At 41.2% G+C, this 26,567-nt stretch overlaps 9 protein-coding genes and 1 non-coding gene across 10 annotated transcripts; 4 read left to right on the top strand and 6 right to left on the bottom strand.

The window, feature by feature from the left end:
- Positions 1–65: 65 nt before the first annotated feature.
- On the bottom strand, positions 66–2,408 carry KEX2 (kexin KEX2; the record flags this gene model as incomplete). Its single annotated transcript, XM_003681447.1, has 1 exon — positions 66–2,408. One exon carries the CDS (start codon positions 2,406–2,408, stop codon positions 66–68), a length of 2,343 nt encoding a protein of 780 aa, XP_003681495.1.
- A 378-nt stretch (positions 2,409–2,786) lies between these two features.
- LAP3 (bleomycin hydrolase) lies at positions 2,787–4,136 on the bottom strand (the record flags this gene model as incomplete). The annotated part of the gene is made up of 1 exon (XM_003681446.1): positions 2,787–4,136. One exon carries the CDS (start codon positions 4,134–4,136, stop codon positions 2,787–2,789), a length of 1,350 nt encoding a protein of 449 aa, XP_003681494.1.
- Positions 4,137–4,681: 545 nt separating this feature from the next.
- On the top strand, positions 4,682–6,112 carry NAR1 (iron-sulfur cluster assembly protein NAR1; the record flags this gene model as incomplete). The annotated part of the gene is made up of 1 exon (XM_003681445.1): positions 4,682–6,112. The coding sequence occupies one exon, from the start codon at positions 4,682–4,684 to the stop codon at positions 6,110–6,112; it is 1,431 nt and encodes a 476-aa protein (XP_003681493.1).
- Positions 6,113–6,421: 309 nt separating this feature from the next.
- Positions 6,422–7,939, top strand: ZWF1 (glucose-6-phosphate dehydrogenase; the record flags this gene model as incomplete). The annotated part of the gene is made up of 1 exon (XM_003681444.1): positions 6,422–7,939. The coding sequence occupies one exon, from the start codon at positions 6,422–6,424 to the stop codon at positions 7,937–7,939; it is 1,518 nt and encodes a 505-aa protein (XP_003681492.1).
- A 184-nt stretch (positions 7,940–8,123) lies between these two features.
- LRG1 (GTPase-activating protein LRG1) lies at positions 8,124–11,207 on the bottom strand (the record flags this gene model as incomplete). The annotated part of the gene is made up of 1 exon (XM_003681443.1): positions 8,124–11,207. The coding sequence occupies one exon, from the start codon at positions 11,205–11,207 to the stop codon at positions 8,124–8,126; it is 3,084 nt and encodes a 1,027-aa protein (XP_003681491.1).
- Positions 11,208–11,596: 389 nt separating this feature from the next.
- Positions 11,597–16,210, bottom strand: ATG2 (Atg2p; the record flags this gene model as incomplete). Its single annotated transcript, XM_003681442.1, has 1 exon — positions 11,597–16,210. The coding sequence occupies one exon, from the start codon at positions 16,208–16,210 to the stop codon at positions 11,597–11,599; it is 4,614 nt and encodes a 1,537-aa protein (XP_003681490.1).
- Positions 16,211–16,726: 516 nt separating this feature from the next.
- On the top strand, positions 16,727–18,127 carry SIR1 (Sir1p; the record flags this gene model as incomplete). Its single annotated transcript, XM_003681441.1, has 1 exon — positions 16,727–18,127. One exon carries the CDS (start codon positions 16,727–16,729, stop codon positions 18,125–18,127), a length of 1,401 nt encoding a protein of 466 aa, XP_003681489.1.
- A 1,064-nt stretch (positions 18,128–19,191) lies between these two features.
- Positions 19,192–20,529, bottom strand: TDEL0E00340 (uncharacterized protein; the record flags this gene model as incomplete). The annotated part of the gene is made up of 1 exon (XM_003681440.1): positions 19,192–20,529. One exon carries the CDS (start codon positions 20,527–20,529, stop codon positions 19,192–19,194), a length of 1,338 nt encoding a protein of 445 aa, XP_003681488.1.
- Positions 20,530–21,214: 685 nt separating this feature from the next.
- Positions 21,215–21,614, top strand: TDEL0E00330 (homeobox domain-containing protein; the record flags this gene model as incomplete). The annotated part of the gene is made up of 2 exons (XM_003681439.1): positions 21,215–21,505; positions 21,567–21,614. The coding sequence occupies 2 exons, from the start codon at positions 21,215–21,217 to the stop codon at positions 21,612–21,614; spliced, it is 339 nt and encodes a 112-aa protein (XP_003681487.1).
- Positions 21,615–22,306: 692 nt separating this feature from the next.
- On the bottom strand, positions 22,307–22,380 carry TDEL0Etrna12V. Its single transcript has one exon. It is a non-coding gene; the product is annotated as a tRNA-Val (tRNA).
- Positions 22,381–26,567: the final 4,187 nt, after the last annotated feature.

Raw genomic sequence — 26,567 nt, 5'->3', positions numbered from 1 at the left:
AGTCACTTATTTCCCGTAGCTTGCTTTTTTATAGTCACCATGCAAAATTTTAGATGCTTAAAAAATCAATCCTTCTGTGCACCGTTCTTCTTACTTTGAGAGACGTCAAGTGCTTGATCTAATGGCTGGAAGTGAGCTTCAGGGTCATTTGAGGAGTCGTTAACGAGGTTATCCTCATCAGATAAATCGAAATCGAAATCATCCACATCTGCCGAACCAATTTCGGGCCCTCCGCGCATGCTGTAGTCAAAGGACGAGTCATGATCGGAATCAGTGTCGATGATATCGAACTCGTAGGTCTCTGCTCTCGATCTTCGTATCCTCCGTCTCGTTCTCACGAAGAAAAGGAAATATAATAGGAATAATGCAGCACCAATTACAAATAAAGCGACAAAGTAATGCATTGCCTTAGCTGGGGACGTCATTTTATTTGGAGCATCGCTGTTGAAGACATCTGTTGGTGCAGCTGAAGTGTTGGTTGTTGGTGAAGCTGAAGTGTCGGTTGTTGGTGAAGCTGTAGCCAGAGGTTCCTCTGTAGTAGTGGTTGCGACTTCTGAAGGTGCAGCTTCTATTTCGTTCTCACTATCTGATTCTTCTTGACTCAGATCTTCACTATCATTACCAAAAACAAATGGGACGGTTAATGATTCATCAATAGACTCACCGAAAAATTTCAGCCTCCAGTTGTTAAGCTTTACTTCATTGCCGGCGACAGTTGTTCTTACCTGTAGCCTCCAATCACCCACACCTTCCTCACCCCAATGGGCGACGGACATAAAACTCCAACTTTTGAAGCCGTCCTGCGAATTGTCCAGCTTTCGAACAACCGCCAACTTTGAGGTTGTACCCATCGGTGAGATCAAATCGACTTCTGTCGTACCTCTGATGTCTGCTTCTATGTCCACAGTAACTGTGACATGCTCAATTCTTTTGAAGTTGGAATCCTCGAGCTTTTTTCTATCTATTGTAACAACTGATTCTATTTTGTCATCAGTAGAGTTGGTTGATAACGAAACATCCTGAGTTGGAGCGTAATGCCAGGTCTGCGGATTAACATTATTCCAACCGCGTGCCATGTCTACTATTTTATAGGCATCAAGTTTTCCGTAGCCATAACGATGTGAATACATTTTCCCCAATGGTCCCTGCTGCCATTCACCATCCATGTCATTGATCTGCTCGGATGAAAGTATGGATAGGTATTGTAGATCTCTCCATGTAAGCCCGGGATTGGCTTCCAACACAAGCGTAAAAATACCAGCCGCTAAAGGTGCAGCGGCAGATGTACCTCCGTGTCTATCACTGCATTTGTCATTGATGTCAGTGGAGTGAATATACTCACCAGATCCCGAGGAATATGTAACCACCATGACGGCGGAGCAGCTTTCTGAGTATGGTGGGTGGAGACCCTTGTGGTCGATTGCACCGACTGTGATGGAGTAAATTGAATTTGTGTATCCGTCGAAATTACAATTATCACCGAAACCTCCGCCGTTACCACTAGCAAAAACATAGATTGCACCTTTATTGTCTCTTCCTTCTTGAACTCCCTTTATCATTGCCTTCTTAACCAAATCAGAAGGACCTTGTAGATGTCTGCCGTCATCTGCTGGCCCCCAGGAACAAGAATAAATGTCATTAACATCAAGACCATATATTAGCGAAGCTGCTTCATCCTCTGGTGTGATTTCACCAGATAAAATACGTATACCAGAGACTTTTGCATCGTACGCTACTCCTACACCACAGTAGTCATTCCTGGCCGCTGCTACTTCTCCAGCACAACGAGTTCCATGATAATCGTCACTGAGCCTTGGTTTTGGCAAAGCAGTGTTGTCGTTAAAGTCCCACGAGCCCTCAGCACAGAAGTTATCTTTCAAATCATCATTATCGTAGTCCAGTCCATCGTCCACGATGGCAGTAACCACTCCATGACCAGTAATATTATCATACCATAGACCAGTTACGTTGATGTCGTTACCAGGATAACTAGGATTAATCAAATGCCACTGCTTTTCGAAAAGAGGATCTTTAATAATCAGTCGGTCTTCGGCCTCTTTCATTGGAATCATACTTGAGTCTATCGGTACTAATGGAACTGGCATCCTCTTCTCCAGCCTCTGAGGGAGCAGATCTTCAACTGACAATACATCGGTCCCATCAGCTAATAATCTCTTTCTTAAAGATTTGCTGCTTGATTCTCTGGAGAATACGTAGTGATTATCGAGCCCCCGTACGTCATGTTCGTACGTCCAGTCAGGATGTATCTTATTGAGCTCATTAGGGTCCAAATAACTCTCAACTGCAAAGTAGTGTCGCGACTCATGATCTTTCGCAGGAACTCGTTGCGTATGGGCTATCTTCACCGCATTTAACAGCAAAAGAAGCAGGCTGGCCCTAAATTTCATGGTTCACTAGTATTGTAACTTACAGGACCACTATTAGTGTGATTGGGCCCTACAGATATAGATCTATTTACCTCTCAGAAGTAATCAATCACTGTATGGCCATAAATTTAGTTTCAAGCTGGGAAGGTGACCCGCCTCGAGTTCTGAATTTAAAGCCTTAGATGGTCAAGACGATGACACTGTCAGCCAATCTACTAGGCTAGTGCTGCAATCTTCCTGCTCGTACCTGTCGAGATTTGCGTGTTTGTGGGAGGCTTATTCGGAAGTAATACCATCCTGTTATACTCGTAGGCAGCATGTTCTTACATTCGTAGGTTATACGTTCTGGGCCGAACTTACGGATTTATACAAACGCTATGAAAAGACAATTTACATGTTTTATTGAGCCAAAGCACCCATTGGATCCCAGATTGGAAGAAGAATTGGATTTTCTACTTTGGAGGTGAACTTAGCTGCCAGTTCCTTAGGAAGCTCATCAATGTCAACAACGATTTGGAAACAGTACTCTTCGAAATATTCTTGAGTCATCACGTACATACCATCTTTTCCGGAGTCCTTACCCCATGAGTTTTCCACACGATAACGAACTGGTTGCTGAGTGTTCTCGTCGATATGAGCCCCAGTGATCAGCATTGCATGTGTCATCAAACTCTCACCATATCTGATTCTAGAGGCTTTTTCTTGCTTTAAGTCGTATTTGATGGCTGGAAGGTTCCATAGTTGAACATCCATGATTCCAAATTTTCTGTCCATGAATTTAGGCGTGTGGGAACCAAAGAAAATTGTCTTATTATTCTTTAATCTCTTGACGACTAAGTCAGCGAGAACCTTGTTATCGACGTTCAGATAAATGACTTTATCACCTCCTAAGACATTTCCCAAACGTTCAATCTCAATCAGTTTACCGTAAGGGTGTCTTGGGTCATTGATTAGAGACACCGGTTTTTTGGTATCCAGTTTAGCATACTTAGAAGCAAATTCCAGCGGAGTGGTTTTTAAAGTGTGGACTTTTCCATCTTTGTCCTCATAAGACCAAGTGAATTCTTCGTCGGGTTTAAATCTTGGAAAATCCATAAACAAAGACATGAGTCTAAAGATCTCTTTTTGCAATTCAGCTCTCAATTTAGTAACATCTTTACCTTGAGAAAGTTCATTTCTCAGTTCCTCGGCAAACTCTCTGAGTTTGGTCTTCAATAACCCGTTCCAAGTTCTGGAAGAAGTAGTCGAGAATGGCAAATCGTTATACAGGTCCTTTGGAAGCAACCCATACTTTTTCACCAAGTTCAACAACATACTGTACTGGCCACCGTCGCTAGTTGGGTCAGTAAGTAAGTAATCGACCAAACGGGACCCGATTTCTTCCTCATGGGTATCGATAATCTGATCTAGAAAGTAGTTTGCCTTCTCTAGTTTATCGTAGAAGAACAAATAGGCTTGCGAAAGCTCGAATTCCTTTAAATTGAGCTCAGCAGCAACATTGATTCTCAATTGGTTCGTGGCAGCAAACAACCAGCACCTACCAGACGAACGTTGATTAGTCACTGGAGCACCAGGAGTGGAAATTGCAGTGTTAAAGACTCTCAAATCTTGTTCCAATAAACGGGACCTGTTCAACAAAATAGTGTTTGCGTCATCATTTTTCAAAACTGTGCTAGCCAATTGGTGGGATAGATCAGTCTTGAATTCTTTGTCCCAGGAGTTGAGATTGTTAATGTCAATTGATGCCATGTTTTATACTTTTCTTATTTACTGACAGTTGATGAAACTTTTTACAAGAAAGGGCGGCCTCTATGGTACCTTATATATTCCGAAAAGTAGGACGTTGGCTGGGGCCTTTGGGTGCCAAATCGATCAATATCACACGTAGAAAAGGTAGTAGGTTTGATGGCTGGCAAGTGATAACCCTGGGGGCACTGAATGTGTCAATGACTCCAAAAGGTTATGAAACTCTGCATCCACTGATAACACAGAAAATGCAAAGAATTAACGCAGATTATGTGATGACACATTTTTGGTTGTAAAATGCTGGCGTTGTCGGAAATAGAACACCGTTACAACTATGCTAAAGACCAATGCCGTGATCCTGGGCAGTGCCGCTTCATCAGGCTGGGACCTTCAACTAGCGTGAATCAGAGATTCTCAAGCTGAAGAGGGTCGGACTTTCTATCTTGTATTATGTATTCCATCGAAAATATGAAAAAAAAACACCTAAACAACAAGTTCAGAAGCTCCTCAAAGGCTTAAAACATATAGATAAAGCTGTTCAGGTCTAAATGAGTGCATTACTATCTGAGCAAGACTTGAACGATTTCATAAGTCCCGGTTTGGCGTGTGTGAAGCCCACTGAGGTAAAGAAAGTGAACGAAGAACAGACGACAGAAATCGAGGTCGGCAAAGAAGCAAGCGAGCTGGAAAAAGTGTCCATCAGTTTACAGGACTGTCTGGCATGTGCAGGGTGTATTACATCTAGTGAAGAGATCCTGCTGAGTAGGCAAAGCCACACGGTGTTTGTTGAAGCTTGGAAGAATTTGCGCGATGAGCGTCAACTTGCTGTGAGTATATCACCTCAAAGTAGGATATCTTTGGCCGACTACTATGGTCTGACGTTGGAAACGCTTGATTTGACACTTTTGAATCTGTTCAAGGTGTATTTTGGTTGCAGATACTTTGTCGGTACCCAGATGGGTCGGAATCTAACAATAAGTCGCAGTAATCAAGAACTTATCAGTCTAAAACAGCAAGGAGAACTAGCAAAGAAACCTAAACTGAGTGCTGTATGTCCCGGATTTGTGTTGTATGCCGAAAAGACTAAGCCAGAATTGGTACCATACCTCTTAAACGTGAAATCACCACAACAGATTACAGGATCGCTACTGAAAATGTCCAGCAACGAAAAGCTGTACCACTTGAGTATCATGCCCTGTTTCGATAAGAAATTGGAAGCTTCGAGGCCCGACGGTGAAAAAGAAGTTGACTGTGTTATAACACCGAGAGAGGTGGTCACCATGTTGCAAGAACTTCAGATTGATATAAACCAGTACAAATCAGAGGACCAAGCCCTTCGCAAAGCACTATCTCCGTTAGGATGGGACCCAATCCTACACTGGTCCTCGAATGAAGGGAGCAGTTCAGGCGGTTTCGCCTATCAGTATATCCTCGAGATGTATCACTTATATCCAGAGTCTGCTTTACAGGTATTAGAGGGCAAGAACAGCGACTTAAGAGAGTATAGGCTTACAGATTTGGCAAATGGACAAACGATAGCATCTGCTACCGAGCTCTATGGGTTTAGAAACATTCAGAATATGGTCCGCAAGCTCACTCAGAGGTCTATCAGACCGCGCAACCCTAGACTTCTCAAGAACAGGCAGGCAACTTCGTCCGCATCCACCAAACCCGCCATCGCAGACCCAACCAACACAGATTTCATTGAAGTTATGGCCTGTCCTGGAGGTTGTATCAACGGTGGAGGTCTACTGAGCAAGGATTCCGCATCAAACAGCACAAGCAACGCAGTCAGAAAAAAAGCCATAATTGACCATCTCAATGCTCGCTACACACAAGAAATGGTCAACATAGATGCCAGAACCATGGGTCAAGAAATCGACCATCGTTCCACATCTCATACACTCTCTTATCACTACGAATTCCACCCCATCGATGCTCAACCCAGCGACGTCGTCTCATTGGGCAATACCTGGTAACGCGCCACGAATGTGGCTCTACGAAAACTCAGCCAGAATTCAATAAGAATTGGCGGGCCCTAGCCAGCGCGGTGGGCCTCTCTGGAATGATTAGCTAATTCTGCATGCGATTCACGATGCATTGTCGCATTACGATCGAGCCTTACTGGCGCGGTTCAACGAATTTGAGCTTAATGGGTGTGAATAATATTATCTTCGTATGCGGTTACCCCTATGCCTTGGAATTGAATTTAAAAGGACGCTTACTTAATAGAGAGTGAATAGCTCCTTTATTTAATTGTCAACGAGAAGGAATTGAGTAGAATAAGGATGTCTGAACCGGTTAAATTTGAGAAAGATACCGTTATTGTAGTCTTTGGAGCTTCTGGTGATCTAGCGAAGAAGAAAACGTTTCCAGCTTTGTTTGGTCTATTCAGAGAGGGTTATTTGGATAGTTCGACTAAGATTTATGGTTATGCCCGTTCGGATTTGTCCCATGAGGCATTGAGGGAGAGAATTGAACCTTATTTGAAAAGACCAAATGGTAATGAGGATGATACGAAAGTGGAGGAATTTTTCAAAATGATTACGTACATCCATGGTGCTTATGACACTGCGGATGGTTATGTTAAATTGAGAAAGTCGATTGAAGAGTTTGAGAGTGAACGTAAGGTTTCTGAACCTCATCGTTTATTCTATTTCGCTTTGCCACCAAGTGTTTTCCTCACCGTAGCTACTCACATCAAGAACAACCTCTATGCAAACGATGGTGTGACTCGTTTGATTGTTGAGAAACCATTTGGTCACGACCTGGAGTCTGCCAAGGCTTTGCAAAAGGATTTGGCTCCTTTGTTCAGAGAGGATGAGATTTTCAGAATTGATCATTATTTGGGTAAAGAATTGGTTAAAAATATTCTGGTGCTAAGATTCGGTAACACTCTTTTGAACGCTTCTTGGAACAAGGAAAATTTGCAAAGTATTCAAATCTCTTTCAAGGAACCATTCGGTACTGAAGGTCGTGGTGGTTACTTCGATAACATTGGTATCATTAGAGACGTCATGCAGAACCATCTGCTACAAGTATTAACTCTATTGACTATGGAGAGACCGGTATCTTTTGATCCGGAATCTGTACGTGATGAAAAGGTCAAGGTCTTGAAAGCTATGGCCAAGATCGATCACAATGATGTCTTGTTGGGCCAATACGGTAAATCCGAAGATGGTAGTAAACCCGGTTACAGAGACGATGAAACTGTTGACAAGAATTCCAAGTGTGTCACCTTTGCCGCTCTTGCGTTCAAGATTCAAAATGAACGTTGGGATGGTGTTCCTATCATTATGAGAGCAGGTAAGGCTCTAAATGAAGGTAAGGTTGAAATCAGATTACAATACAAAGCCGTTGCTTCCGGTGTGTTTAAGGATATTCCAAATAACGAATTGGTTATTAGAGTTCAACCAGATGCCGCAGTTTACATGAAGTTCAACGCTAAGACTCCTGGTCTTTCAAACGCTACACAAGTTACCGATCTAAATTTGACATACTCCAGCAGATACAAGAACTTCTGGATTCCAGAGGCTTATGAAGTCTTGATCAGGGATGCTCTACTAGGTGATCATTCTAACTTTGTCAGAGACGATGAATTGGAGATCAGTTGGTCTTTATTCACCCCACTACTGGAATTTTTGGAGGGCCCAAACGCACCTACTCCTGAAATTTATCCATATGGCTCAAGAGGACCAAAGGCTTTGAAGGAGTATCTAGCTAAACACAACTACCAGATGCAAGACAAGCATCCTTACACATGGCCAGTCACCTCTCCAGAGGAGTCGGAGAGTTCTAAATTGTGATTTCATTCTTAAGGCATATAATTTTAGTCAAACTTATGTCAACACAAGCATACTACAATGATAAAAGGTGCTTCAACGCTGCCTATTCGGGCCAGCGTTTTTTTTATTAATGTTACATATACCATCCATCACTATAATGTTACAAACACCTCCCGCGACCGGAGGCAGGCAAGAATATCTCTTACTATTTCACAACTTCACCTTTTGTCACCACTGAAGTTGAATGCTTCATTTCAATATTTCTTTGCATTTCAAACTCTGAGAAATCAATATCATGGTTCTGCAACTTGGACGTGATGAACTTATTGACAGAATCATAGTCGCTTAAACCTTCTTTTTGAATATCCTTGAGTAAAGCCATTGAAAATTTTGGGACCATGCCCATATCCTCATTGTGGGTTATCAAGTAGTCTACTACTTCGATGGCCAAAAAGTAGTCCTCTCCCTCATTTTGTGCAAACGCATCATTGTATGATTCCGAAACGTCGTTGATACTGACGTTTGGAACTCCACTATTCGGCAAATAAAGTATATTGGGTGTTATTACTGTAGACAAATTGTGAATGTCCATTTTTGAACCCATTTCGTTCTCAATATGCGAGAAAGATGCTGTCCAGCATAAAAAAGACATAAGAACCTCGAGTACGTTCCTGTTAGGCACAGGTAACAAACTGTATACCAACGAAAACACTCTTTGCTTCTCGACCTCTGCCTCAATCTTCGCAGCATTGATCCAGATGTTGTAAAGGGGGGCTGTCATTAACGGATCTGGTAACTCTCTGATAAACTTCTTCAGTAATGCTGACAACTGAATGGCATTTTCTTTAGAGAGGTCGGGCACTCCACCAGGATTGTCGTCAATCTCTGCTGTCATTTTTTTTAGTTTCTTTATATTACCGTTTTTCCTGAAGATACCCTCTACGGACATATCCATTTGGCGTAAGGTGGAAATCAATTCATCTATGATTATTGGTATTTTAATTTTCTCAGGTCCGACACCCAAATCGGATTCAACACCCCATTTCAATGTTAGCGAGTCAAGCGGTGTACCAAACACCTTCAAAGGAGCTGCCTTTTTTGCTTCCTTGTTCATCTTGAATTTCATTTTCCACCAGAAACTATTTGAGGGAACTGTCTTCTCATTCTTTAGTGAAGGAGGTATCAATTTAGTTACAGCCAAGTCTTCGGTGATAATCCTCTGGTCAAGTGTTAATAAAGAGAGATTAATCATTTTTATTAACGTCAACTCCCTCTCATCAAGTTCTGAGTAATACACTCCGCTTTTTTTTGCAACAACCCCAACCGTCTCATCATCACTTTCTCTCAACTTTTTGAAGTATGTGAATGCATTTGGTCTGAGCTCTCTAGCATGTTCTGCTGCGACGATACGCGAGATATCATCCAAAGTCAAGGTCTTGGTGTCGGTGAAAACATTGTCATGACGTATGTTCTCAGATGGAAGAGGTGGGTCTGTACGGATTACCAATGAATTATTTTGTTGCGAAGGCGCATTATTGACATCATGCTCCCCAGTTTCGAGTACAACAGATTTACGAGCGTCTTGCTTATTGTGAGTCACTCGTACGTATTCTCTTCTTGATTTCAGTCTTTTGATGTCGTTTAGCGTCCTGATATAGGTCTGCTGCATCGAAATAGAGCTACTATCGGACCTGCCCGGGTTTTTGGCCACCTTTGTCCTCATTTGAGCCTCCATTACTGCTCTTGATCTGATGAGGGCGATTTTCAACAAGAATATTAACTGTGCGAGTTTGGTAACATATTTGAATCCAGTAACGGAGGCAGGGTCTGCGACGGAACAATGGGGACATATCACTAGCTTCAAAATTTTATTATAAGTGGCGTCACTCAAATCTCGAGGATCAATCTTGCGCTTGCAGTTAGAGCAGAAAAAGCAGGTTATATGCCACCTTTTTTCGTGATACTGAATACAATCCTCTTGTATGTATTTTCCACATGCAGCACAGTTATCTGTAGCGTTAATGGATAGGTCTATATATGAAAATGGATCATTTTCATATATCTCGTTTTTCTCGACCTCACGTAAAAACTTTATCAGCGCATTCATTGAACGTCCTGATTTGTTTCTCTCAAGTGCGCTGTACAATCCATATCTTGTGAGAAGCTTCAAAAAATGAGTTAAGCCAGTAATGACCGACATAAATGAGGAAATGTTTACTTTCAGATCTTCAGCATTCAGTTTCCTTAATAGTTGCAAGTATATCATGATTTTGGTTGATAAGTTTCTTGGGAACTTGCTGTATTTAAGATTAACAGTCTCTGAACTGTTGTTGCTCTCTGGTGTAGAAAGGGTTGGTATCTGAGAGTCATTTTGCAGCTGCTGTTCTTTGTCAAAAGAATCAAACGAACCAATCGCTTTGAACAGGCATTCAATTTTTAAAACGAATAATGCAGTGGAAGTAATGCCCTTAATTTGATCAAAGCTGGCTAAGTATTGGAACATATCTGATATGCAAGAAGCTGTTTCTTCTTCAAATCTGTAAAGTACGGACCAAGTTCTTGATAAGATGGAATTAAATGCCTGCATTTGCTTATCAAGTTCTTTCGGCGTCGGATTGATATCAGCATCTGGAAGCCCTTTGACATACTGAACAGTTGGAAAGCTGGGCAAGCCCAAGGTATCTGCTGATAGATTGACATGCCAGTATTTGTGAATCCCATAACACTCTGGATGCCAGCAATATACTTCTTCGCCTTTCGGGAACTCGATATACTGATCTGAGATTGGATAATTACATCCACTGCAGCGTTTTGAGTAATATTTCAAAAAATGGTATTTGCAATACAACTTATTCTGGTACATGAAACACTTCTTCACACCACAAGGAGCTGAGCAGATTGTACAGGAAAAATGTTCTTCATCGTATCTCTCACCAAACGCCGTATAGTATAGCCCTCGCAGAGGATTGTCACATACAAAGCAAAGCAGATTGTGCCTCTTGAAATAATCATATTGGCATAGAAGAAACGTTTCTTTGGTCTCCAGTGACTCGTAAGGGAAGTACTTAGGCTTCAAGAGACTTCCACAGTCATGGCAGGTAAAGCAATCTTCATGATAATACTTGCCAAGTGCCTTTAAGGTGGTTTTGCCACTTTTGCTACCTGGAGCAATTGGTTTTTGGCATCGTGCGCATACTTTCTTAGAGCCTTTTGCCTGAGATGGTATAGTCGAATGCTGTATTACTGTGTGTTGACTCCTATAGTTTCGCGTCTCAGGCGTCACCTGCATCTTAAGCAAGTGGCAGTTGTATCGATATGCTAGTTATTCAACCTACCAACTGGTTCCCTCTATGTAACTGTTATCCAACGGTAGTAGGCTCTCAAGGAACTCTTTTTCGGCCCTGTCAGAGTTTTGCTTTCAACCAATATTATAACTGGCGAGTACTGATCAGATCCAGTCTCCTTTTCACCTTGTTTTATGTGACAATGCAAAGTTTAATGCAAAGTTTACCATTGTTTACCTTTGGAGCTTCCGGATGTTTTACATCTAGCTTTTAAAAAATCGCCGGTAAAAGTCATAAAATACGTCGAACGCCAAGAAAAAGACAATTTTCGATTGCAAGTGATTGAAGTATAGTATATACAATGGATGCTTCATAAAATTCCCAGCTTTTTCTGTTACCTTTTGTACTTCAGGGACTTGTATTTGTCACTGATGTCGTCGATCTGCTCTTTATCGAACTGATTAGAAATACCTTGCAAAGCCTTTGCTACGGCTTCTGTAGCTCCAATTAGCGGTCTAATAATTGCAACCGGAGCTACTTTGGCTACCGATACAGCAGCGGCGGCCGCACCTGCCTTATTGTCTCTTAATTCTCCTTTGGTTTTCCATACAACATCGTACACTACGTGCATATGCTTTTCGAGTGAGTTGTAAGCCTCTTCGAGACCTTTATGGATATCCAATGGTTGGTCTGCGTAAAGACTGACTATCTTGGGCTCGCCTTCGTCGCCTTTGGAGGGATCTAACACTAGTGCAGCTGGCTGCTGACCTTTCACTCGCGGATTACTTCCACCAACCAGTTGATCTTCTTCCAAAAGATGATTCATGTCTAATGCTGGTTCTTCCGTCTTGTATATCCTTCCATTGGAACCGTCACCACCTAACATCTGCTCTGCGTTTTCAAGCACAGTTTGCGTACCTGACGCGAGTTTGGCTCCAAGTCTAACAAAATCACCTGTCGTAGTCCTCACGAAGACGTTACATCCCCTTTTGAGGTCTCTTCTTAAACGTCGGTCCTCCTTGAGCTCAGCCGATGGCTCGCTGACCAGTGCCTTTACACCTGAGCCCAGAGCGAGCAACGATTTCATAGGAGCAAAGCCCTCCAAGACACCAGGAATCTGCTTCGAAGTAATATCAGGTGTCCATATTGCCTTCAGCGCCGTGTTCAGCTCTGGGAAACCATTGATTCCATACAGTTCCAGGCCTTTCAGGGTTATGTTTGAACCGTCAAGGATGAAAAAGTTCATTAGTTCACTAGCGTGTCCTGACCTTAAGCCTGAGTAATCGACTTTCTTTGGTTTGTAATCAAGTTTTAGCTTGACTGAATTTGTAGTCAGCTTTTGAATGAAAGGAATATCGGGGAACTCGTCAATCAATTCAAATCTATTGTCCTTGAACTCACCAAATTTGACCAAGAAGTCTAAAGCATCTTGATCGACATGAAGGCGCAGAGGGGCTACTTCCACATTCAGAGTAAGTTCAGTTGCCATCAAGCAGCTCATAGGACGAAAAGTGGCAAGGCTGAGATGTAACATGGGTCGGTCCAGTGGCCATTGTCCGTGTCTCAACAATGTAAGGAATTTGTTCCAAGTTGAAGTAGGGACGTTGTCTATGATCTCAAACCGCTTAATTGAAAGGTCGGCCATATTAACTTGATCAGGATTGGTATGGTCTTTATCTATTTGAGTTTGCTCCAAAGCGAATCCAGTGAATTTGAGGCCAACCTTTTCAAGCTGTATTGCTACTTTATAGTGACGGGAAGGATGCAAGTTAGCTTTCCTCACATAAACTGAAGATCTGACTTCGCCCTGGATTTCATCATTGACCCGCTTCTTCAAACCAACCGTATCTGTCGCGTTAGCAGAAACATAAATTGAATCAAATACTGTCATGCCCAATTGGCCACTTGCGTTAGATGGTTCTTCCCCAAACGCTTTGATCTCTTGATCTACCTGATCAATTGTCCGTGATATCGATTTTCTTGTGAATTTCCAGTCGTAACCATCGAACAGCTTGAACACCACTCTCTCAACCTCCAATCCAAACCTTATATCTATGGAAGGCATATCCTCATGAGGAGGAGTCGCTCTTAGCTCTTGTGCCAGATCTAAATAAGCCTCCTGCACTTCTATCTTTGGACTATTTGAGTCGTAGGAGGAGTGCCCAACGCTGAGCTCATCAGCATCCCACTCATGAGCATCATCAATATTAACTATGTCATCGTCACCGTGGAATCGGGATTCTTCCTGTATGTGCAAAGAATTGAAAAAATCTGGATCAACAGACTGAAAGACATCAACGGGCCCCGCCTCGTTGTAGTTGTATTTCTCGTTATCTGGGAACGTGAGCGGATATTTGAGATCTATGCAAAGTTGAGTTAATGTGTGCGCCGAATCTGCACAAAGCGACAAACCAATAGTTTGCAACGCTACCTTCAGCGAAACGACTGAATTGGCCTCATTGATTCTAGCATTAAGTGTTTCAAACCTTCCAATAGCCGAGAATCCTTGATGTGCATAAAGTGAAGGGAGCGATGGCCAGCACCTTTCCGACGGCGATTTGATATTGCAAAAATCATCAATTAGCATTAGCGATCCACTTTTCACGATGCTCTTCATCTGCGGCTTGAAGCTCTTTGCTGAACATGTCAAATTATCAATTACCACAGCTAGGGCAGCGTTTAACCTGGACGGACGAAGAATGATTGAGCAGTCAATTAACTTCAATTCCCAGGGTTGCTCAGATATTATTTCTTCAGTGTTTTCTGATTTCGCCCCGGTTTCCGTTGTTCGCAGAACCCACAGCCATTTTGCATAGTAACAAAAGGACAGATTCTTGACCCTCACTTTGATTTTACCACCACTTTTCCTGTAAAAAAAGATTAACGGTCTTTCTTCGTTATTCAACCTTATTGGCTCAATAAATATTTCAGACGTACTAGATGTCACTCTTCTACATGAGAGCTTCTTGCAGAAGGAGATAACACCATCGTCCTCCGTCATTGCGAGTAAAATGTTACCGGCGGTCAGCTGTAAACTTCCAAACTCTCTTTTTATGAAATTCCTCACTGTAACTTCAATCGAATCTATTATGAGTGCGAACGCTGCAAGTTCGGTATGTCTGTACAAAACACTCGAGGACTGCAAAATTCGTACACTCTTCTTCATACTCATTTTCCTGGATGCTTCCTTGTGTTCATTAGAATCTTCCATGAAGACGTCAGTAAGTTTGCTGAGATCAGAAAAAATACTCTGCAAAACTTTGTGATCTTCTTCGAAGATAATCTCATTGACCTTGCATACAAACTTACTAGTAAGTAATGCATCCTTGAAGCTCTCGTCATATGAGTTGATCTGGACCCTTGATCTGGAACCTACAATCGAGATTTCTCTGCAATCTATCAGAGTGTTCTTCTCATTGCTTGTATGCCGTTCTATTCTAATCGATTTTGTCTCAAAAATATTTGTAGTCAAATCACTGGTTACCGGACCTGTATTCATCAACAAAATATAATTGTCTAAGATCAGGGAAACGGAGAGCGGCTCGGATTGAACTGTGATTTTGGTCTGATTGTGATCCCTTACCTTTGAATGTCTTTTGACTACATGCTTCTCTACCATTAAGGAAAACACCTCCTGTGTACGCCTAAATGTGGACGTCAAAGTTTTCAATATCTGTATATTTAATTTCAAACATGTTGAATGCAGCACGGCTATTACAAGCTCTTGGCTTGTTAACTTTCCACGTATTATAGGAGCAGATGCGGATGCAGGCGACATTAGTTCACCATTTAGCTCGATTGCGTTGACCGAAAAAGATTGTACCCCATTTGCGTGTAATTCTAAGCTCACGTCTTTCAATGAAAAACTCACGATATCTGAAAGCTCCACATTTATCTGCCCCAGCTCGATTGAACAAAGATCAAGCATTTCTGATGTGGCTTGTTGTTCCTTCTGAAACCTCTTGTAGCCCGGTAAAGAAGTCGTTTGCGATGCACCATCTTGGTCGTAACGTTGTATTGCTTGTATTAATAATTCAAAGACAAAATCATTCAAATCCAAAACATTGTGCAATTTCAAATCAAGTACTTTAGATTTGATGGCAAAGTTTCTCACGCTGAGATCATCGATGGAAGAAAGGCCTTCGAAAGTTATATTTAAGTGATCCAGTAGAATCATGTCAAGCAGTACCGGCTCCTCTCCCTTCGGTTCTACCGCTTTTGAAGGGTCCATCTTTGAATCCTCCATGGCACTCATATAAAGTGAAGAAGCCTCGATATGTGGCTGAATCAATTTGCTACCAGCCATATCATCCGCGTCGCTGTGTACCTCGTCCTTAGTATCTTCACGCTTGAATTGAGAAGCGCGGAAATCAGTTATTGACACTCTCCGCAAAGAGGTTCTCTCTGTCTGGAAATCAATGGTGCCCAAACTTAACTCAATAACTGTATGATCTTCAAGAAAAAGTCTAGCTTTTATATCGTCAAAAGTAATCGTCAGCTGCGAAAGCGCAACATTCAACAGCTTATTCCTCATACTTTCCAATTTCCCTACAGTATGCGCACCGTCATCTTCTCCACTGCTACTCGCGCTACTGCTGCTGGCAGTGATTCCTTCTGGCAAATCATTTGGGCCACTCATCTCTGTTGAAACATCGGGAAGCTGTATGATAGAATTTGTTAAATCCTGGATACTCTTGGCCAATGAAAATGGCGACCCTTGTTCTGATAGTTTTGGCTTTAACTCGAACAGTAACCCTCTGCCTTTTATCCCCACTCCGCCAGATACAGTCAATTGTAGATCAAGGTGATCAATAGTACCACTTTTTACTTCAAATCCAGGCACATTCATCGAATCAACAGCCAACTCTAAGTCATCAAACGTAAACTGAGAGCTCGATCCTAACGAAACATGTAGATTGGACAAATCGACATTCGATAACACCGATACCTGCTGTACCGCATATAGAAGCAGCCTCTTTTGGAGGTTCTGAGGGAGCCAAAACGACATACAGGTGCAACTATAATCAAGGTCGTTCTCTGTTCAACGAATAGCACCCAACCTCAGTCTCCTTGATTGGTTGGTTTTGTGACGAGATGATCTTCATCGCCAACCAATTTAGTCCCTTAAAAGCCGCTCCTTTTGAAACAAGCTGAACTCACAACGCGCTCTCGCGCGATCACCGAAAAAGACAATTAAACATCTGCAGAGGATTGTTGAGATGAAACTAAGTGACAAAACGACAACGAATCACCATTGCGGAACCTGCGAACACTTCTACTGAACACTGTGTTTGGAGTGCTTGATTCTATCATTTGAGAGAATCTTCTACAGTTTTGTGCGGGACCTCAGATGCAAGACTGTGTTTTACACCTCACTTGACCGCATCTTTTGAGTATACTTTGTTACAATTGCGTAAAGATTTGAAAGAAGCTCCTCTGGTACGGCTAATTGTCTCACAGAGATAAAAGACGCTTATTCATCTCACGCTCAAGCTTGAGTTCTTTGGAGGAGTTCTGAACTAAAATGCCAGTATATCCGGTCATATATGGGCCTAAGGGCCAACTCACTGTCATAGATGGGTTTGTAGTTAAATTAACCACGCAGAAGAACGATGAGCGAAATGGGAGCGAAACACAAGATCCTGATACAACCCAAAAGATAAGGGCCTTACAGAGTGCATTTCAGTGCGAATCATTGCGAAGATTACAACATGTGAGCTCAAACTTCGTTGTGACGAACAACAGCATGCTTTTCGAAGTGGTGACGGAGAAGGAGTACATCATGTTTGTGAATAGCAAGGGAAGATTTTACTGCCGAAAGATTCATCATAGTAAAGCTACACACGTTGCAATAGCTATACGAATGACACGGAAGAGAGGCCAAAGAACTTCGAAATATGTGGTGTATGGAAAGCCATTAAATATTCACAGTATAGAAACATCTGTGTTATTAAAACAGCAGGAGAAAGACTTGGAGAACTATCGCAGAGAGAGCCCTGGAAATTTGCCAACCCCTGAGATCAAGCACGAGGAGGTTAATTTCAAAATCAAAGTGATTACCGAAGAAGAGTTAATGAAATTGAGCAAGATCTCCCCAACCGCAATAGCCAAAGAGAGTTCACCTAGGTACGCAAACCATGTACGAAATTCGCTAGCTCATTTCAAAGAAACCTTATTCCAGTACTGCTTGCAAAGAAGCCTAATCAAGCTGGAAAGGATGATAAAGGTTCTTCTTGAATTTCCAAACCTTGCGCAGCACTCTACAAAAATTACAACGTTACATAAAGAGTGTCAAGTTTTAACTCAGCATAATGTGTCACTTGCGCATGACAGACTATTTGACTCCTGTTTTGGAAGCGCTACGAATCAACCTAGTGGTTCAATTAAGTCGTCGAGCCATGGCACACCAGTGGACCGATGCGAGATACTACCCAAGCATACGATGACATCAGAGCACCAGCTTGCACAGGACACTGGTGGCACAGGGCGAAGGGGAGCCGGGCGCCTCTCGGCAAAAAGAAGGGAGCCCAGACCTGTAACTAAACGGCGCAAATCCCATTTAGAGGACAGTTCCGAACTTTTAGCGGATAGAATGCAAGAGGTCTCTTCTAAGAACTTCAATACGTCACAAGGTGATAAAGGAGCATCGATTGAAGCGGACGACTTGCTGGTTAAGATTCAGGATCCTTTGTCGCACCACTGCCCTAAAATAAATTATAGTCTTGCCGGTCATGATCTTGCCGTCTCTTCTAAGCCAAAGGCTCTTGAACAAATAAGACTTTCTGCTAAAGGAGGAGAGCCTTCAACAGAACAGTTGATCAGGCGAATACAAATATTTTGTGGCTATCCGGAGCAAAGACTGCTTTATGTGGAAACTTTCGATCTGTTAGTTAGAAAAGCTACCGCTTCTTTCGACAAGCGTTAGCCACTTTTGGACATTTGAAGCTGATACGTTGTAATGTGTTGACCTAATCGGACAGAGTCTTCGGCAGATTAACTTATAAACAACTGGCGAGAAACATATTAATCACCCTGATGTACACCTTTTCGAAACGCTTATATTGGTACCTTGAGATGATTTCAAAGTTTGCAGAACTGGGCTTCTGCCTCAAAACCTGCTGATGAATTATTTAAGTCTGTTTTCAAGTATGGTTATTATGGCGAGCTGTGAAAAAGGGCACTGCAAAATGTCAAGCGGTTAAATTGAATAGGGACCAAGTGGGCCGTCATTCTTTAGTATTCTCTGGATCATGGAGAATAGTGTTGGTTTAGGACGGGCTGCTGTTTGTAGTCGCACTTTTGCGAGGTCTAGCGGATGAGTAATGATGCAGGCAACGATTCCTCCTACACCTCCATACCACCATGGATATTTAACTACTGCATTCGATGATTCTGATTTGGTTCCTGACATCTGCTTATGATCGCTCAGTTCAAGTAAGGGTAGTCCTTTTGTGTAGTATGCAAAGGTTCTGGCAGGTGCGTGGCGGAAGTCTCACAGTGTTGTGAGGCTGAAGCGATGGTATAATGATGATATAGGCAGGGATCTGACAGGAAGATGACAGAAAATGAAAAAAAAAAAATAAAAAATAAAAATAAAATAAAAAGCGATTAAAAGAGTAGAGAACGAATAGAAAGAATGAAGTGAAAATCAAGATTTTAAAAAGTTTGAAGAACCTCAAGACAAGAGAAAAAAAATACTCTACTAAAGTTAATGTAACAATGGGCCCAAAATTGACTTCAGATATATAAATAACTAAATAAACTAGGTTGTGAGTGGTTACGCCGGAGGCAGGAATTTATTAGAATAGATTATTGTTTTTGAATTTCCAAGAAGCTATGCTTACTTTTTGCCATTTCCAAATGGCCAATCCATTCGCTCTCTGAAAGCTATCTCTTTTTACACTGTCTGAGCCCTAGGGTAAGTGCCTCACACATCATTGCAACCAAACACAAAGGATCATTCTGTAGTTTGAAGGAATAGTTGCAAGATTAGTCATTGTACGGCTGATCGGAAGATAATACAATGATGGGTTTCTTCTCTAGGTAAAGGTCTTGAACGTCCAGACGTTGTTTAGACCCAACCATACACTGAGGCTTTGAATAAACCCTTTTGGGATTTTTACGCAGGCTATTCACGTTACTTCCGGGGAGTTGGGTTGAAGAGGCCATCGTAGAAGGAACGCTGGTACTTTGAACGTCTTTGAAAGGCATGGACTTGAAGAAGGTTTGTTGGGAGACAGGTATTCTTCCATGGCTAAAAAGCGCGGAGCACTTTCTTGTAGAATCGGTAGGATCTGTTTGTGCGGATGTAGTTACAGTCTTCAAAGCATTCTGTTCTTGGTTTAATGATTCCTTAGATCTTGAGGTGTTGGATTTTCTAGCTCTCTCCAGTGACAAGGGAGAGCGGCCATTTCTCTTGGGAAGGCCGAATTTGATACGATCACACAGAGTTTCTTGTGTAACGGCCTTACACCTATTCTTCCGGTTCAATTTGCCATCATCGACGCTATCAGCTCTTGGACGCTTGTTGTGGAGAGCGTCAAAGGATTTCCGCTCTTGAGGACTTGCGAAGTCTTGTTGTTGGGTCTTCCCGACCCGAACCGTACTATTTATCACCTGGCGGTGTTGTTGGCGAGGATGGTATTGATGCTTTACGCCGCTTTGATGGAATGACAATGAAAAATAGGTATAGGTGGAACTGAACGGTTCAGCCGCAGTGGGGATCTCCGCAGCAGCAGTGGCATCAACAGCAGTATCCGCGGCAGACGCAACCGGGAATGTTAAAATACCTTCCAATTTAGATAACAGCGAAGAAGCTGTAAAATAGCGCATTCGATTTAACATATTCTGATACACGAGCTTATTTTCCAGTTGCCGACTTATTTTATTGACCTTATGGTAACGATACTCAGGATAAATGTTTAGATGCCAGTGCTCTTCAAATTGTGAAAGAAGCTCAAAGTATAGCTGAAATATTCCATCATTCTTCCCCCATAGTTGTGAAGTGATTGCAGATACATGTTTCAACGAAGATATGTCACACTTTTCGAGACAGCGGATAATAACATTATGAATCAAAGTACGCATGATAATGAAACAGTTACGCGGTCTTGTTATTAACGTTTGTGAATCTTTCTTTTTGGTCCCCTCATCAGAGAGATTGAATTCAGCCAATTGGTTTGTTTTAAAAACCTTCTGCCCCACAAATGTAAACTTGACAGAGTTTGCCTGCTTCTTATCTCCCAACCTGAAGAATACAAAATCCTTGCTCTCATCAGTGTATTCGAGGCCTGCCTTGGGAAGTGTACACTCGGATACGCAAACCATCTTTCTTACTGATGACAGGCATTTTGATAATGGATTTTCTGAAAATCGGTTGACCTCTGCCTATTTATGTGTTTTACGTGTATTGTTTTGAGGCAATCTAAGGGTAGCGCGTCAAAGGCTAATATGTGAGATGCGAAATGATGTTTCAGGAAAAGATATTAGCATGAGGTAAGATTAGAAAAATTGAAAAGTTGAAGAAGAAATAACAGCTTCAAAAGAACCCCCGAAAGTTACAATCAAAAAATTTATTAAGAATGAGGTGAAGCAAAGGCGTCTTAGATACAATCCTAAAATCTCAAATTTCAGTAACCTCGGATATCATATTTTGATATCATTAACAATGGGTTCCGTAGAGCCTATCGAAAGTATAATAACTTCTATCATGGAGCTGTGTAATGCGGTGAGTATGGATCCAGCAATTGGCAGCGACATGGAAAAGAAGGGCTTTAACAAGATGAATATTAAACCTCATAAGGATGCTAATCGCTCACAAGTTGAATTACTGAGTTCCCAATATGAGCTCTTTTTTGAAAGATTCTGTAAGGTATGTGTTGTATTTTGTTATGGTCATGGCATAGTGATATATTTACCATCACAGTAGAATGCAATATACTGACAAAACATCGACTAGTGTTTGGAGACCCTTTCAATTCCTGTGGCAAAAAAGAGTCAAGTAGCAGAACAAATGCTTAATATGCTCAATGATAAATTCATTCACATGCAACAAAAGACTTACATCGAAGGAAATGCGTGTATTGGCGGAAGTGAGCAAAGTGTAACGGACCGTTCTTCCAAATCAACCTCTCTCGAAACTGATATATCTGTAACCAGCTCAACAGTAACTAGAAAGCGGCTTTCTGATGAGGTTCGTTTGCTTCTGGAACGTTTGTATGAGAGGAAGAGAGCTCTAAATTCCAAAGAAAGACATCTTGTAGCTAAAGTGTGCGGCCTATCTCCTCGGCAGGTCCGTGTATGGGTATGTTTCACATCTAATGACTAGTGTACGGGAAGAACAGAGATACTAACTTCATTTCAAGTTTGCAAACAAGCGTAGAAGGGCCAATGCAGCTTATAATCGAAATTGATAATATTCGTATTTAGCGATGTTTACTATTGACTTTCAAAGTCTGCCATCTTTTGCCTCATAACTTGACCAGTGTAACTGGACTCTTTCTCGCAGCAGTTTAATTTTGTCAAGCCGAAGTGTGGGTTTGTGGAGTGGGTGGATCAAAGATATGAGCGGGAGAGTTAATTAAAAGATTTTGTAGATTTGTATTTGCATTGATGATGTCTTGTTGGAGGGGGAAAGTAATGCTTGGAAGTAGAGTTGAGAAGCTTGGGCGAGGAGGGGGGATGGATTGCGTTGTAGTAGTGTTGTGATTTGGTGGGTCAACTGGATGATGGTCGGGATGGTTGGTGTCGTAGAGGTCGCTATCTCATTAGCAAGCTGTGATGTGGAAAAGAAGGGAACTGGATCCTTTAAATGGCATATATGGCGAAGAGATATTCAGGCAAACTGGATGATGCCAGCTGAAAGAAAACGGCCAGCGGGTCAGACTGTTTTAACATCTGGTAATATATATTCAATTGTGCAGTGGCTAACAACTTTTCGATCAACGTGATGTTCCTCTCAAACCTAGTTTTGTCAGAGGCTTTATTCATTGTCGCGACATGGATGAGTTCATTCTGTCTCAAGCCGCTGTGGTGTACTTGGATATTTCTGTATTAGTCCATGTACGGTGTGTATGGATGTTGAAATGTGTTTTTTGAAAAAAATTGATTTCGCCCAGGATCGAACTGGGGACGTTCTGCGTGTTAAGCAGATGCCATAACCAACTAGACCACGAAACCGAATAAGTTTAGTGTGACAAAATAAATACGAGTTGTACATATGCAGGAAACACTTGAACGGCTTGGAGCTCTCTTTCCGAATTGGATTGATGTTTATAGACAACTTCGCCCAGATATGGCCTTAATTACTATGCTAGCCCGTGGTTACAGATTTTAACTTCAGTTGTCACGCTCTCGGTACTCTTGGTACTTATTTGTCTCGTCGATTAGCTGACTTCGCCATACCTTGTTCAACTTGGATTTTAATTTAATAGTTAATTTATCCTTTGAAAAGCCCTAATCAAATATTATACTCTGCAAAGTCATAATACGCTGCGTAGTGCCGTAAGTCACTCATGAGTGCTAATGAACGTAATCTTATTTGATACTTTCCGGAATGAATTGCGATATTCCCTTTTTGTCTTTTTGAATCCTGATCTAATCTAAGTAATGCCGGTGTGGTTTTAAATAAATCTTGGTTTTAATGTTTGGTAGAAAAGTGGTTCAATTCAATAAATTAGGGGAAATCAATTTTTGGCTAAAAGAAATGGGACACTATTTAACAAATTTGACTTAATATCACTGATATTCCGAACCTAACCGAGATTACTCGTGTTTTTAGCTGCTCCAAAGTAGTCTACTAGTTAAATGAACTCTTGGCTATCACTATAGACGTTTGTTTTCGGCAAAGTATTGTCACTATACACGAATATTTGTTATTGGTTTATTGTTTTGAACGGTTTTGGCGGTATCATTTGGCACGTTTGTTAGCGAATCTCACTGGATGCGTGACCGTTTAACGCACGTGATTTTTCATTTTAGTGATTTACATGGCAAGATAATAAAAAATTCTAATACTTCGTTGTATACTGATTGCGATATCAATTACCATGTTCGTCAATCTTACCACTCATTATGATATTGCTTCGCTAGATTGATTGCTCCTTGAGCGCTTTTCGGCTACAGAAAGTCATCTAACATGCTCTATTGCATTCGAAGGTTTTACTTGTGTTTGGGTCTTTAGTATCGCGTATATAGGTTAAGGAAAGAAGAAATTATAACTCATTACAGTCTTGGCGTAACTATTAGTATTTGTGAGATGCCTATATTTGCTGGCAGTATCTAATGATACCTCAAACGAATGAGAGACGATATCTAACCAAAACTTTTTTTATGAATAATTATATACCCAAGAAATGCCGAGCAGTGTCTTTTCTCGGTTTACATTTATAGCCTAAGGGTATTTTGATGGTTAATATTTGCAAAAAAAGTTCTGAAAGCCTGAGCCTCGCTATATTTTCTTCCTTTTTCTTTGGTGGGTTCACGCTGGTAATGTTCTCTATCAGAACTGTCTCGTACCATAATACCCACCCAGAGACAACTTTTACTATTAGATGGAGGTGCGTAATAGGAGCTGTAGGTGATTCTATGTAGTTAATTGCCGATGTAGATATGTTTAATCAAGGAGTAAAGAGAAACCACTATTTTGCTTTTCAGTAAACCGATATATGTTGGGAAACGGTCGCTGCTCTTCATTTATCATAAAAGAGATAGGAAAAATGTATCGAGATATAAGGTTAAATCATCGTTACCTTGATACGAGCCCCAGCTGTTAGAACTCTCACAAATTCCAGTAAAGAGAAAGCAAGTGATTCGGGAGACGCCATGAAAATATTCATTAGCACCAGTCGAGCTGCCGTAAAAAAAATCAACGCTGTTATTATACCTAAAATGCTTTGGGCTTTTTTATGCGACATAATACGGAGAACAGTTGGATTCAACCAAAAAATCTCTTGTGCACCTTAAGAAATAGGTACGAACAATGCATCTCTCGTTTGATAGTTCAAAATATCAATCGAGTAACGTCTAAGGCTTCTGGTCATATCTGTCTCTCAGGAAATGGAAAATGTACTAGAATCTATCAGCAATAATCAGAACTAGCTACTTGAATATTTGTTCTTGACTACTTTTTTCGAGTAACCTGCAGATTATTAATACTACGAAGATTGAGGATAAAAATGGGATTTCTTAGGCTGCAGATAGGTCGCTGTCGCCCAAGCGATCATCTTACGAGGTTCACCCCACTAGATAAAACTACGCTCCATCAATTCTGGATTACATGCTTTTGACTAAAAACATTTTGTTAAACATGATCAAAAAACTTCCGCCCGACTTTTTTTTATCCAACAATATGGACCTACCTGACGAAAATAAAACTAATAAGTCATAGAGTTATCATTTGCTTGTGTATAACCCTAAAGAAAATCTCAAGAAAATTTTCAGCTCCCATACTAAACCTATTATTTCTATCGAATAAGGCCAACAGGTTAAACCGAATTTTTTGGTTCAATATGTTTAGTAGCTGGAAATCTTAAACAAAAATGTTTCCCGAGTAGGTTGTTTTTTCAATTGGGATAAAGGCAATTGCTTTGTAAGATTAGAGCTTTCATGCTTTGAGATACTACTGGTGGTAAAATCATTTGAAAAACATAGTCAGAAAAGAAATTTACCACGGTAGGGGATGAGAACGGGAGCAATTAATCATAAACTAGTGGCTACACTAGAAAGGAGAATTTGTTCTTTGACTAATTGAAAAGCGTATTTTCAGTCAACTCTTGTTGCAGGTTTAAAGAAACCGTAGGTGATTTTCGCACCACTGGTGTGCTAAAGTCTTAAATCATCTTTTTGGGCTATAGGGAAAACGCTGTAGTGTATAATCTCTTGAAAGAAAGTTATATTGCTTTCCTGAGCCTGAGGGGAGGATTTAACGAAGATTTTTAGAAGTTGTATGAGATACTGCGTGTGCGGAGTTCGATCACCGGCGCGAGTTATTGTACCTTGAATTATCGATGGAGTAAGTACATATAGTATTCCATAGCTATAATTCCTTGGGCACAGCCAAACAATTTGCATAGTTCTCTTGCGAGGTGCCTACTTGCCCAAAGGGACAGCGACTCATATCTGGTTAAAACCTTTGGAAATACATTTCAGCAACTCAATGAATAAAAGTACCGTCAGCGGCCGTAGAATCAGAAGGCTGTACCGGGTAGTGTTTATTCTCTAAAAATATTTAAGAAATTTCCTGAGGATGATTTATGAGATCACTTCATCAACCTTTCATTGCCAAATGCAAGGAGCTGCCTTCCAACAGCTAATAGGGTGTACCTGTGCGGAACCGTGGTAATTTACCCCTGTACGTTTGACGTAGCTAAAATTAGATATGTTGACCTGATAATCAATGGGAATTATGATCTAATTGCTTTAATATCAAAAGAAGGTTGGAGGCCACGCCCTTTGGCCATCATTCTTTAGAGTCAAAGGACTTTTGTCAGCCTATGTTTCTTGAGCCCTGCTAACAGTTATTTGTAAATGCTCATTAGTATCGAAAGGTAGTTGCAGAAAAAAATGATTATCCATTTTTAATTTAAGGTGTTAAATACTTTTGTTGCATGTAGCTATGGAATGTTGTTTTTTTAACAGAAATGCTTTAAATTTGGACTAACTAAAATTTATGAACACTTGCAAATCCAAAGGCGTATGGATAAGTCAGCTTTTCTTCTAATATATCTGTGTCAATTGACTCAACTATAATTGATTAGATGTGTCAGATGAAATTTGCAAAATTTAATAATATCCTAAGAGCAGACCGTCCTTAGTGTCGATTTCTTGGTTATGGCATCACCAAAAAAAAACCATTTGTTGAAGCCATCCAAAGCATCCACTGTAAATAGGATATTGTCAATCTTTCTGCAGCCCATAGAATTGTTCCTGGAACGAAATGGATTTATGGTCTCCCTGAACTAAATGACATAGAAAAGAAGATCGCTGCTGCCAAGAAAATCGCAAACCCAGGATTGTATGCTACCGATTTTCAAGCCGGTTCTTCTCCTTGAACCATCGGACTGCCGAACTTCTTTGGTGTTTCTGGTTTCTAAGGTGCGGTATCTAGCCATCATCAAAGTACGATCCATTTTCCTTGAGCGATAACTTGAAACCAAACGCCTTAATATCCAATATTTTTGAAAGTGAAATCTCCATTCTTCTAGGCCACGAAATCATTTTTGTTCGTCACATCGGTCAAATGTTTCGATATATCCCTTTGGCCATTTCTGTTCTTATCTAGTAAGGTTCTGAATACCTATATGCTCTATCCAAGTAACTCAAGTGAGAGATTGGTTCACATCGCAGATGATATCCCACTAGTCAAA

This window comes from Torulaspora delbrueckii, chromosome 5, assembly GCF_000243375.1.
Source record: "Torulaspora delbrueckii CBS 1146 chromosome 5, complete genome".
Lineage (NCBI taxonomy): Eukaryota > Fungi > Ascomycota > Saccharomycetes > Saccharomycetales > Saccharomycetaceae > Torulaspora > Torulaspora delbrueckii.
The sequence above is the reverse complement of the archived record's forward strand: the minus strand, read 5'-3'. Positions and strand labels throughout refer to the sequence as shown.